This window comes from Chenopodium album, chromosome 10 (assembly GCF_948465745.1).
Source record: "Chenopodium album chromosome 10, dcCheAlbu1.1, whole genome shotgun sequence".
Taxonomy (NCBI): domain Eukaryota; kingdom Viridiplantae; phylum Streptophyta; class Magnoliopsida; order Caryophyllales; family Amaranthaceae; genus Chenopodium; species Chenopodium album.
The window spans coordinates 6,978,699-6,991,052 of record NC_137843.1 but is presented as its reverse complement, the minus strand read 5'-3'; the positions used below and the strand labels follow the sequence as shown (position 1 = coordinate 6,991,052).

Sequence of the window (12,354 nt, the reverse complement as noted above, 5' to 3'; positions counted from 1 at the left end):
AACATAAAGAAACTGGTTAAGATTAATAAGAACTAATGAATAATAATAAATGAGGAGTAAGTAATACCTTTGTTTTGGTCTCCATTTTTTTTCAAAGCACTCAAAACAAATTTTTCTCTCTAACTAAGATAAATGGACTAACTCTCTCACTTTCTTTGAGAAAGTAGAGAAAAATGTGACTTGGTGTGTTAGATGGCTACTAGCTTGGTGTTTATATAGCTGTCCAAATGCCTTTGGTTTGGTCCCTAAGGATTTAGAGCTACACTTATCAATATCTTATTGTTTAATTAAATTATGTGTCAAAGATCAGTCAGATACGGATTACACAATATGTAAAACTCTGGATATTTAGGCATAATCTCATATTTCTAAGTTTTAAAAAGATAATCAGTAATGATTTTGTCTTTTGATGTCAGTAAATCAACAATGATTTTATATTTTCACGCGCGTTGCTAGCAAAGTTTTCTAGGATTTTATTAAAAAATCATCTAGAAAGTTCATGAATAATTGATTAGTATGTATGCCAGTATGTAACAAGAAATTGATTTTGTCATTTCACGTGATCAAATCAAGAATAATTTTGCATTTCACGCATTGCCAACAAAGTTTTTCATGATTTTATCAAAAGTCATCTACAAAAGTTCGTCAATAATTAATTAGTATATGAGTAACAAGAAATTGATTAGTATATGAGTTATAAGAACTCAAAAATTAGTGATTATGTTGATGTCAATATGTCATAATTTGCCTAAGCTCATTTCTATTCACCATGATTTCATTTATTTATTTTTATTTTTTTTTTTAACTGTTATTAGCACTTCTTTAGTGTAATGGACTTGGTAATCCTTATTAACATATTACCAAAACTTATCCTTTTCCAAAGTTATCTAAACTTATAACTCTGTCAGTTTTTTTTGAAGTGTTACAATTAGTCAGTTACATACTAACTTTTTAGGGTTACACTTATATATATATATATATATATATATATATATATATATATATATATATATATATATATATATATATATATATATATATATATATATATATATATTTATATATCTCTTTCCACTCACCCTCATAACTTTTTTTTTTTATTATTTTTTTATTTTGTTTCTCTCACATTTCATATATTTTTATAAATTATTAACTTCACAGTACAACTAAATCTAAGTACTGGTTAAAGTGTAACCTTTATTTAAAAACTAAAGAGGGTGCATCTCTTATATGAACTTATTAGTATTATTGTTACTGTTTGTTCACTATGTTTCATGATAATTATCGACTCTGTCAAACTTGACTTGCCAATGCATATGTTTAACTATCTATCTATATATATATATATATATATATATATATATATAATCAACAATAATAAAAATTATTAAAAAGTTAATACGGAGTTCTAATATATAATTTTATCCATTCACAATATTTATTACAGCTGAAATCCTTTGATTTAGCTTCTTGCGTTCTCCCTATTTCTTCTGCATTGTTCCATAATTTCGTCAGCTTTGATCTGAATTTCCTCAAGAAGTGCGGTGAAATCGGGCGAGGCAGGGACAATCTGCCTATCAGAAACCTCCGGCGATAAGCAAAGGGCCTGGATGTCATTGAGGACAGCAGAGGAGCTGGATTTTTCGACTATCATGTTAGCATTGTGAGGGTGTGTTGAGGTGTTGGTGTTGGGGGCAGGGGCAGGGGCAGGGGCAGGGAGGGGTTTGTCGTCGATAAAGAGGTGTGTGTGTGTCCATGTAGCGCGACAAGTAGGGCAAAAGTGACAGCCATGCTCAACCCTGGAAGCAATGCAGCTTGAATGGAACAAGTGAGAGCACTCTGCTGTAAACAAGCCTTGTCCTACAACCATCTTTCCAAGGCATATGTCACATACTTCCTATCACATCACAACAATAACATTAAATAATTTATTAATGAATAATGACTTGTTTAATTAGAACTAATGTATGACAAATAAGGAGTGAGTAATTTAGTTTACCTTGGTTTTGGTCTCCATTTTTTCAAAGCACTTTCTTTGAGATAGTAGAGAAAGATGTGACTTGGTGTGTTAGAACTCTTAGAGGGCTACTACTAGCTTGGTGTTTATATAGCTGTCCAAATGCCTTAAGGGTTAAAATGATCTAAAATTATGTTAGTTTTGGAATTTGTGAATCTTGATTAGTGTTGTTACTGTTTCATTCACTTAATATTTCCACTTTTATATTTCAAAAATTGACATTTACAGCTACACATATAAATATATTTTGTCTAATTAAATTATGATTCAAATATCAGTCAGATACAGATTACACATGTAAAACCCTTGAAAATTCTGACACGAAATCCATATTGATTATAATCTCTCATTTCCAAGTTTTAAAAAGTAAATCAATGATGATTTTGTCTTTTCACTCATTTCCAAGTTTTAAAAAGTAAATCAATTATGATTTTGTCTTTTCACGTAAGTAAATCAAGAATGATTTTGTATTTTCACGCGCTGCCAGCACACCTTTCAGGATTTTATCAAAAAGTCATCTAGAACGTTCATAAATAAGGAGTGATTGTTATATACACCCGGGTGTACGGTACACCCGAGGGTATTTGTTTGTTCATTTGATGATAAAATGAGCAATAATCATCAAAATGAGTAAAAAGTATTCTTTGGTGCAACGTGCACCCAGGTATATAAAATAATTTCTAATAAATAAGTGATTCATATATATAACAATTAATTGATTAGTATATCAATATATGAGTTACAAGATTAAAAAATAAATAAATAAATAAATAATTGATTATATTGATGCCAATATGTTGTATTTCACTCATTTGCTTAAGTTCATCTCTATTCACCAATAATGCCATTAGGTGAAATTAACCACAACTCATCGAAATCCAGGGTTTGTTCTAATTTATTAAACTGAACAAGAAAATTAGGAATTGAACTCCGAAGAGATTAGGTGCCTCAGTCAACCAAAAAAATCGGCCTAACAAACCTTCTTGAGCTTGACCGGTCAATTGACTCAATTCAGTCACTATCGACTAATTACAGACTTCTCAGGTAATTTATCAAATTCTCAGGTAATTTATCTGAATTTACAATTTACCGATTGAATATTTTTTTATAACCCTAATTTTTGTTGCTTTGATTTGGCAATTTCATCTTCTTTGGAGTTCGTTTTCAATTAAATTCTACCAAGAATTTGTTCTGGGTCGTAATTCTTAATTTCTTTGTAAAGAGTGGAAATTTGCATTTAAGGGGGAAAGAATTTTAGTTAAGTTTTCACAATTTTAGAGAAGCAGAAAAATTATGGAGAACAAACTATATGTAGTTGTAGAGAAAGAGATTGAAGATAGAAAATCAACTCTAAATTGGGCTTTAAAAATTCCAAGAAAGGTTACTTTTTGTGTAATTCATATTCATTTTCCTGCCCAAATGATTCTTAAGTAAAATTAAATTTGTTCCCTTTAATTTTATACTTTGTTGGCGATTTTTGCAATTGCAATGACTAATCTTGAACTTGATCTGATGACCAAAAACTTATTCCTAACCGAGCTCTACGATCTGCAATTCAGGATTGGCTTCAGCAGCACCAACAGTTATTCATCTGACCTACCTTAGATTGCCATTTCTCCTTTACTAAAATCAGGCATTGTTTGAATTATGTACAGCATGGATGTGATTTGAGGGTTCTTAAGTAGAGATGTTTTTTTTTTTTTTTTTTAAATCATTATATTGTGTAGCAATCAAAGGCATATCTTTTGCTTGCAGGGTGTAGCAATCATGTGTATGATGACTTGTTCAACTTTGTTAATAAATTATTCCAGTTTGCTCATAATAAGAATCTCCCTGAACTTGGATTGGGTATATGGAAGAATCTAAGAGCTCATAAATTAATATAATCAAATTTAGTTTGTAAAAGCCAATTTTGATCCATACAATGATTTCAGGTCATTGGAAATCCATATAGTATTAATTTCATCGTTTCACATATGAAGTTGAGTATGCAATGGGTGATTGTGTTGTTCGGTGTGGTGAAAGTGGGTCCGACAATGGTGGTGGTTAGTTAGGGAGTTAGTCCATATAGTCCATTCTATATGCATCATATCAGCATATCTCTGTAATATAAATTGCATTTGTCATTTTTACAGGAGATTTGATGACTGATTCTGTCAACGGAGTCACTATCCACTAAATGCATATAGACTAGATCAATGTAGTCCAGTTTATTGTTGAAATAGTACTAATATTCGTTGTAATAATCTGAATTGATATTTTAATACCCTAATTAAACTCTATGACTTTGGCAACTTAATTGCTCGTCTGATCTATTAAGTTTATTTCAGTTGAATTTTACTAATTTCTTGTCTTCTAATTATGGATGATCAAAACAAGCTATATGTGGCAGTTGGGAAAGAAGAGGGTGAGGATAGAAAATCAGTTCTAAACTGGGCTTTTAAGTTTTGGAATGGGGAGACCATTTGCGTTGTTCATGTTCATGTGCCTACCCAAAAGACTCGCCAACAAACAAGTAATTATAAAATCATTCATTTGTAATTTAGCTTTTCGATTTGGTGTTTCTTTTTTTCAATTATTTGCTTGGATTTTCATTTTTCTTGATGATCCAATCTGAATGTAGGATATGGTTTTCGATCTCCTTTAAAGACAGTCAGAGAAGTGGAGGTCAATCAAGAATTGGAAAGACAAAAGGTTGAAGAAATGTTAGATGATTCTCTTAATATGTTTGCCCTTAAGCAGGTATGATCTTCTTATACCCAAGTCTAACTCTCAGATAATAACAGCACCAGGTAGAAGTTGAATAGTCGTAGTCTCATAGATATATTGCTGGATTAAAGAATGAGCTAAATAATATGGAATTTCTGTTATCCTTTTGACAGGTTCCGTCTGAAAAAATAATTATCGAGAAAGAGTCTGTAACTGATGGGATTTTGGAACTCATATCTCAGTTAGGGATACAGAAACTGGTTATGGGTGCAGGAGCCAACAGCAGATTTTTGAGGTTCTGACACAAATTTGCTAAGCACTTTCACATTTTTTTCTCTGTTTTGATATCTATAATTTTACAGGAATGGATTATATTATAACAACTTAACATATTATTGGCCAAATTCGAGGAATTATATCAAGAGAAGAACTATATTATGTTAAACATGTTTTGACACAACTCAATCTATAGACTAAAATATCCTGTTTTGTTGCCATGATACTGCAGGATAAAACCAAAACCCACCTCAGAAAAGTCTAATGAAGTCCTTAATAAGGCTCCTGATTTCTGTCACATCTGGTTTGTATACAAAAGTCGTCTAATATATACGAGGTATATTTTACTACTTGGAAAATAATTTTACAATGTGTTCATAGTCTTACAGATTCAGTGTTACTTGAAATTGATGATTTTGTGTGTACTAGCTTTAAATCTTTTCAATTGTTTTGTTTGTATGGTGTCATAATTACTGTACAAGGTGAGTATTGAGAATTTTGCAGAAAGGTTTAGGATAGTTTGTTTGTGTATATAAAAATAAGCCTAAGATTGTATTCTCTCGAACTGGAATCAGTTGTCACATTATTTGAACCTGTCAGAATTAGGGATATATGTGACATGATTAACCAAGTTTAGAGCAACAACATGCCTTTTCCTCTTTTTAATGAGATCAATATTAGTGGTTGCAAGATATTGATTTCAACAAGTGGATACAGGGAAGCCATGAGGCAACTAAATCAGCATCTGGAAGAAAATCAGTTGAACAGACTGAGTTATTCAGAACAATATATCGATTTACCATCAGCTGAATCAGCTGGTATTTCATCACCGTTGTCTCAAAACATACATCATGATTTGTCACCTGCTACTGTGCTGGTAGGCATTCAGCCCCTGTTTCTATTACTAAAGATAGTCATCAACTGCTGAGGACTTAAACTTTTGGTGGGTAAAGGGATAAAGGATTCAAATATTTTGTGTGGAAAGTTAAAAGTTGATCTTTCTTAAGGATTTTTCAATAATAAATAAAATGAACTTAAGTATTACGTTTTTGCTTGAAATTCTATTAAACCTTCTGAATCTTTGCTTTTCAGCAACCATATATCATAGACAATGATTCGTATGATCAACTTCAGCAACCCTTAGCACAAGCTGAAGAAGTAAGACAACAAGAAGCTTGCGAAGATTCAGAGAGACGGCAGAAAGCTGAGAATGAGGCCATGAAGGCAATTCACAAGGTAAGTTTCAAACATATTCTATTCCCTTGAAACAACGAACAACTATTTTGTTGGTTGGAATACCAGAGATTCTACTAAGTTTTGTTTTGTTTTAGTTTATCATGGGAGATCAAAATTGAAAACTCTATAGATTCTCACAAAGCTAGCATTCTATTCAGTCAGAGACACTAACAACAGCCAAGATTATATCATTATGATTTGTCTGAATTTGTGTTTGTCATCCTTGAAGAAATTCCCTTTTTTAGAGGCTTGAGACGACCCTATCACATTCACATAATATATCAATCTAACAGCTTACTTTGTTTGTAAAGCAGTTTGGTGTAGACTTAGTGCATTTTTTTTTTCCATTTCACTGCATTGAAGATTTTATTTATTGATTTATTTTATTATCGACTTACATGTATGCAGTTGAAAGCTTCTGAAGAAAAGCTAAATAAGATGAAGGGGAAAATTAACGATCTACAGCTCAAGATACATGAAGGTATAAAGGTGCTTTACCAAGCAGCAGCAGCTGGTGAGTTCTTATCAATTGAAATTGAGGATGACGAAGAAGAAGAGAAAATGTTCTTCGCGGAAATTTTGCAGAAGAAAAAGAAGCAATGTGATAAAGTGCCAATGGATTATGATGATACTCTTGATGTATACCTATCTGCGGATGATGATTCTGCTGAAGGAGTTCAAGTGTTGGAGGAACAAGTTTCCCAGGAGCCATCTAGTTCAAATGTTCCTTTGTTTTCCTGTGAGTTCTCCCAGTTAGATATCAGAGAAGCTACTATGTTCTTTGATCCATCATTGATAATTCATGAAGGAGACAATGGCGTTGTATACAAAGGTTGCCTGCATAACACTGAAGTTGCAATAAAGATACTTAAACCTGATAGCTTGCAGGGTAATGCAGAGTTCAAACATGAGGTGAGAAAATTAATTACTACTCTTTATTTGTAATTAGAGATATTTTGTTCTGATGATCATTAACTGTAAAATCATTTCTGTGAAGAGTTTGGACTATAAAAGAATTTTTGGAGAAACTACTTTGATTGTACGAAACTATTATTGAGTGTATGTAGCGAATAGATTATAAGCATAGTAATAGTAGTAAAACACTTCTGAACTGTTGCTTACCTCGTTTGCATAATTTGTACTTTGCTTGTAGGTTGATGTATTAAGCAAGTTGCGCCATCCAAACCTGGTGAGTCTCATTGGTGCATGCCATGACTCCTTGGCTCTCATCTATCAGTATCTTCCCAATGGAAATCTTGAAGACCGACTGAATTGCAAAGACAACACTCCCCCGTTACCATGGCAAACAAGAATTCGGATAGTCATTGAATTGTGCTCAGCCCTTAACTTCCTGCATTCTATCCAACCTTGCAGCATTATACACAGTGATTTAAAACCAAAAAATATACTTCTGAACGCCTATTTCAGCTGCAAGCTCAGTGGGTTCAGTTTCTGCCATATTATTTCTAACAACAAGCAGACTCTCACAACTGATGAATTAATGGGAACTTCTTACATCGACCCTGAGTCTCTAGATGATGGACTTCTTTCCCTTAAATCTGATGTATATTCTTTCGGAATTATATTGCTGCGCTTATTAACTGGAAGACCTGCCCTGAATATAGTGAAAGAGGTTCAACATGCTCTGGAGAATGATTATCTCCATAGCATATTAGATCCTGCTGCTGGTGACTGGCCGGTTGTACGAGCTCAACAACTTGCTCATATGGCTTTGAAAAGCTGTGACATAAAAGCAAAAGACCATCCAAACCTTGGTTCGGAGATTTGGAGAGTGCTTAACCCAGTGATAACTTCAACTGAGAGCTTTTCTAGTCCTCTGCAGCCTGTCAGTGGAGATCAAATACCATCCTATTTCATTTGTCCCATTTTTCAGGTTTGTATTTTTCGTAGCTTGAAGAAATATATGCAGCATAAGTCTATGGTCTACCCTTTAAATTTTATCCAACTCGCTTTGACACATTTGTCAGATATCTTTCATTGAATGAACTTAACTTGAACGTGTAGGATATAATGCGGGATCCACATTTTGCTGCTGATGGATTTACATATGAAGCAGATGCTGTAAGAGGGTGGTTTGAGAGTGGTAGTAATACTTCACCAATGACTAACCTAAAACTCAGTAATCATAATCTTACTCCTAATCGTGCTCTGCGATCTGCAATTCAGGAGTGGCTACTACAGCACCATCTTGTTTAGGTTATCTCAGTCATGTCTACCCCAAAAAAGTTTGTTTCTGATGTTTTGTACAGAATTGATGTGCATTCTTTTGTAGGTAATTGTTCACTACATTGTATAGTAATTCAAGGCATTTTTTTTAAAGGTAAGTAAAAGAAACATTAGGACGCTTACACAAGAGGGGAAATCCTGATCACCTGTTGTATAGTTATTGGTGGCTTATTTGCTTCCTGCAACAAATCATTTGTATGTTGATATATTTTTTTTAAGGAAATCCTATTGTATAGTAATTGGTGGCTTATAATTTGTTTTCTGTAACAATTCATTTGTATTAATGATTTGTAATGTTGTTGGTCTAAATGAGCATGCATAATGATTACTGTTTTATAGATAACTAAGCAACATAAGCTTGAATTTAGCAAACTTAATTGCAAAAGAACCTGCAGAAATGTTGATCCTTGAAAGCTAAGTGGTTAGTGGTACTCGATCAACTAGGATCGCGACTCTTTATAATACCCCTTAAAATTTAATTTGTACTACTACTACGTATTAGAATACCATTAATTATAATATTATATTGTGGCTCTTTTATAATAGTTTCTTCATAGTATATATATATATATATATATATATATAGGTTAAAAGTCACATACGTAAGGGACTTAAAATTGTAAATGACCGTATTGTAACACCTTATAGTGTGTACTTTAATTATATTCCAAGTAAGGGGGGTTTATTTTTGTTATTTTTGTTATTGTAACTATAGAGAGGTTGTTATATACATTCGGGTATATCGTACACCCATGAGTATTTGTTCTCATTTTGAAGGTTGTTTTTCATTTTATCATCAAATGAAGGGCAAAAACTAACCTTAACTTAGTTGGGTGTATAGTACATCCGAGTGTTTATTACAAATTCTACTACATACGAAGCAATTAAAATCGAATAGTTATGATTATTTTTTTCTTAATTTCTGAACTTGATGGCCAAAACAAGTTTTTTACACTACAAAGTTATAATTTTTCTAAAAATAAATTTTATCTTAAAAATTTATAGTAATGTATTAGACTAATCATATTAGCCTTTATAATATATAATTATGAATCTATTACACATATATAAATGTTACTATAATAACAACCACATTATCCTCTTTTCACATAGTACACATGTCAAAAATTTCCCGCCTAAATGAGATACTGGCATCATATTCTTATCCTTATTTTTACTATTTTTTTTTAAATCCTTATTTTTACCTTAAATTCTTATAATATTATAATTTTTTTTTAAATATATTATATTATAGGAAAATTTGACAAATTACCACCTACAATTGTTGCTGTTTTAACAATTACCACCTACAGTTTTTTTTTTTTTTTAATTTTACCACAAAATATTTTCAAAATATCAAAACTTCCCACCTACTTGGCTCTTAACTCAAATGTGACGTCATGTGGGGCCCACTAACTATCTTTTTCTCCCTTTACGATAATAGAAAATATATATAAAGGGGAGTTTTACGATGAGAGAAAATATATATAAAGGGGAGTTTTTCCGTGTTTTTAGATCGCTGCGTATGATTTTGATTTTTTAACATGCTATGTAAGATTAAAATTTTTAGTTATAGCCAATTAAATAACAGAATTGTGATTTTTTTTAAAAAAAAATTAAATAATTCAAGTGCTACATAATCAAAATTGGCAAATGAGATTTTAGAGTTAAAATTTTTTGAATCTAAAATATTATCTTTTGACATTATGAGTATGAGTGTATTACTAATATATGAAGTATAACGAATGAGAGCAAATTCACAACTAATTTTAAAATAAAAAATATTAAATGATGTAAGATGTACAAGAATAAAATAATAATTTTTATCACATAAATACATAAAATATTTTTTTGTATAAAATACAAATAAACCGTGCATCGCACGAGCTTCATCTGGTAGAATGGTAAACAATAAAATAGAAAATAGAGTTGATATAATTATAAGTTAAACAAATTGAGCTCGATAGGGGGTGGGACTTTCATTGTATTAACATACAATTAGAATTTGCATCGAAAATAAAATTACAATTAGAATCACGACTTTCAAATAAACCTAACTTTTTTTTGTAATACAAGTACAATCTAGGAAGGGTTTTGCAAGATTTAATTACGAATGAGCCGAGTAAATATCAAGATTATATCGTCACATTGTAAAAGATCAGATTTTTTTATAAACAAACCTCATCTAGCTAATACTACTCGTAGTCTATTAGCTTCCAAACTAATAAGTTTCCTAAAATATTAGAGTATCTGTGTATCATAATCAAGGTTTTCCAACTAACAAAATCTTTGGATTTGATTTCCTACTACAATTAGATATTTTAGGATACTTGCTCGCCAAGTTTGTTCACTCCTACATCATCCCAAACTCTACATTCATATTCAGTTTCTACGCATTATAGCTACCTTCATTCCCTTGAAATCATTCTCCCTTAATTGTTCATCCTTCTAGCTTCTTTCTCAATCGATTTCGATGGAGAAATCAGAAACCCAAGAAAACACCACCACCATCATCAACAAGAAACGAAACAATAATGCTACAACCTCGTCTTCCTTACTAACAAATCCAAACACCCAAGATGATGAAGAACCAAAATCCAAGATACAAAGAGAGTGTTACATTATGAGAAGCCCTAATTTCAACTTAAAGATTACCTTTGCCAAACCACCTTCACCACAACAACACCAACCCCCTTTAAACAACCACAACAAACAACCCGAGGCCTCGAAACACCCCGTGTACGTGATCAGCAACAACAACAACAGCAAACCTAAGAAGATGAAGATGATCAAGAAGCCTAACAATAAATTATGTTTTGTTGATCACAATAATGATGCTACTAAGGCATCAATAATCGAGCATGTGAGGCGTAATTTGGGATACAATAAAGAAGATATAAGCGAAGTGAAAGTAATAATGGAAAAGAGAATGACTCCGACTGATATGGCACCTCAACGAGCACGATTAGCCCTCCCGGCAGGTTCACTAAAAAAGCTTGACGCGTCGTTTCTGACAAATGAAGAGAAAGAGCTTCTTAAAAAGGCGGATATCAACGTCAAGGTCGTCATGGGATCGTTCGTGTACGAGATGCCCCTGAGTAGATGGAATTATTTCGTTGATAGAGAAAAGAAGAAGAACAACAACGACGACAACAACAACGAGGATCCCGGATTTAAGTACGTTTTGAAGTCCGGGAAAAGACGGGAGTGGCCTAAACTGAAGAAGGAGAATGGACTACAACAAGATGATTACATTCTTCTTGCAACGTTTCGACACAACAACGCTCTTCACTTTGTCATCATCAAAGCCAAACCCGTCATGCTGTTTGGAACTGCAATAGGCCATAAATACACTTAATTAGGAGGATTAACTTTAATTAATTAGTTCAAGATTATTGATCAATCGGTCTCATGTATGCTGGAGATTTATTCAGGATAGTTTATTCATCATTCAATTAATTCTTTGATTATTATTTGTTAGGGTTGTTTATTTAATTATTTGATTATTATAAGTTTTAGTTTTATCAGGTACGTTTGTTACTTGTTAGGGTTTCTTTAATTTCTGTTATTGAATCAAGTGTTACCAAATTAATTCTTATTAGCTTACTCATCCAATTCTTAGATGTTTTGATTATTATTTGTTAGGGTTGTTTAATTTCATACAATGTTTAAAAGTATTATGAATTATATTTAGCTACACTCTTGGTTAGTTGCGTGAATTATTGTAATAATTTAGTGCTACCATTAATTAGTAAAAATTAATTTTTTTTTTTAAAAAAAAATATCATGGCTTGCCTTCTGTTTTATTTGAGTGTTAAATCCGGTAATATTTGGAATTGCTTAATCCTAACTATCCTTGCGCATTCGAG

The 12,354-nt window shown here is 32.1% G+C and overlaps 1 protein-coding gene across 2 annotated transcripts; it reads left to right on the top strand.

The window, feature by feature from the left end:
* The first annotated feature begins 2,982 nt into the window (after positions 1 to 2,982).
* On the top strand, positions 2,983 to 8,780 carry LOC145563335 (U-box domain-containing protein 33-like). Of its 2 annotated transcripts, none has more exons than XM_081623780.1 (9): positions 2,983 to 3,443; positions 4,635 to 4,759; positions 4,900 to 5,021; positions 5,235 to 5,339; positions 5,720 to 5,879; positions 6,095 to 6,238; positions 6,647 to 7,150; positions 7,392 to 8,132; positions 8,264 to 8,780. In XM_081623780.1, the coding sequence occupies exons 1-9, from the start codon at positions 3,311 to 3,313 to the stop codon at positions 8,453 to 8,455; spliced, it is 2,226 nt and encodes a 741-aa protein (XP_081479906.1). In that variant the 5' UTR covers positions 2,983 to 3,310; the 3' UTR covers positions 8,456 to 8,780. The 2 variants fall into 2 exon arrangements, with proteins under 2 accessions (XP_081479906.1, XP_081479905.1); XM_081623779.1 differs by lacking the exon at positions 2,983 to 3,443 and adding an exon at positions 4,331 to 4,532 and having other exon boundaries at positions 4,641 to 4,759.
* Positions 8,781 to 12,354: the final 3,574 nt, after the last annotated feature.

Excerpts from the sequence above, each read along its gene's own strand:
- LOC145563335 (XM_081623779.1), top strand. The coding sequence starts at position 4,379 with ATGGATGATCAAAACAAGCTATATGTGGCAGTTGGGAAAGAAGAGGGT. Across the intron at positions 5,340-5,719 it reads AGTCGTCTAATATATACGAG|GGAAGCCATGAGGCAACTAA; the intron begins GTATATTTTACT and ends AAGTGGATACAG. Across the intron at positions 8,133-8,263 it reads TCATTTGTCCCATTTTTCAG|GATATAATGCGGGATCCACA; the intron begins GTTTGTATTTTT and ends TTGAACGTGTAG.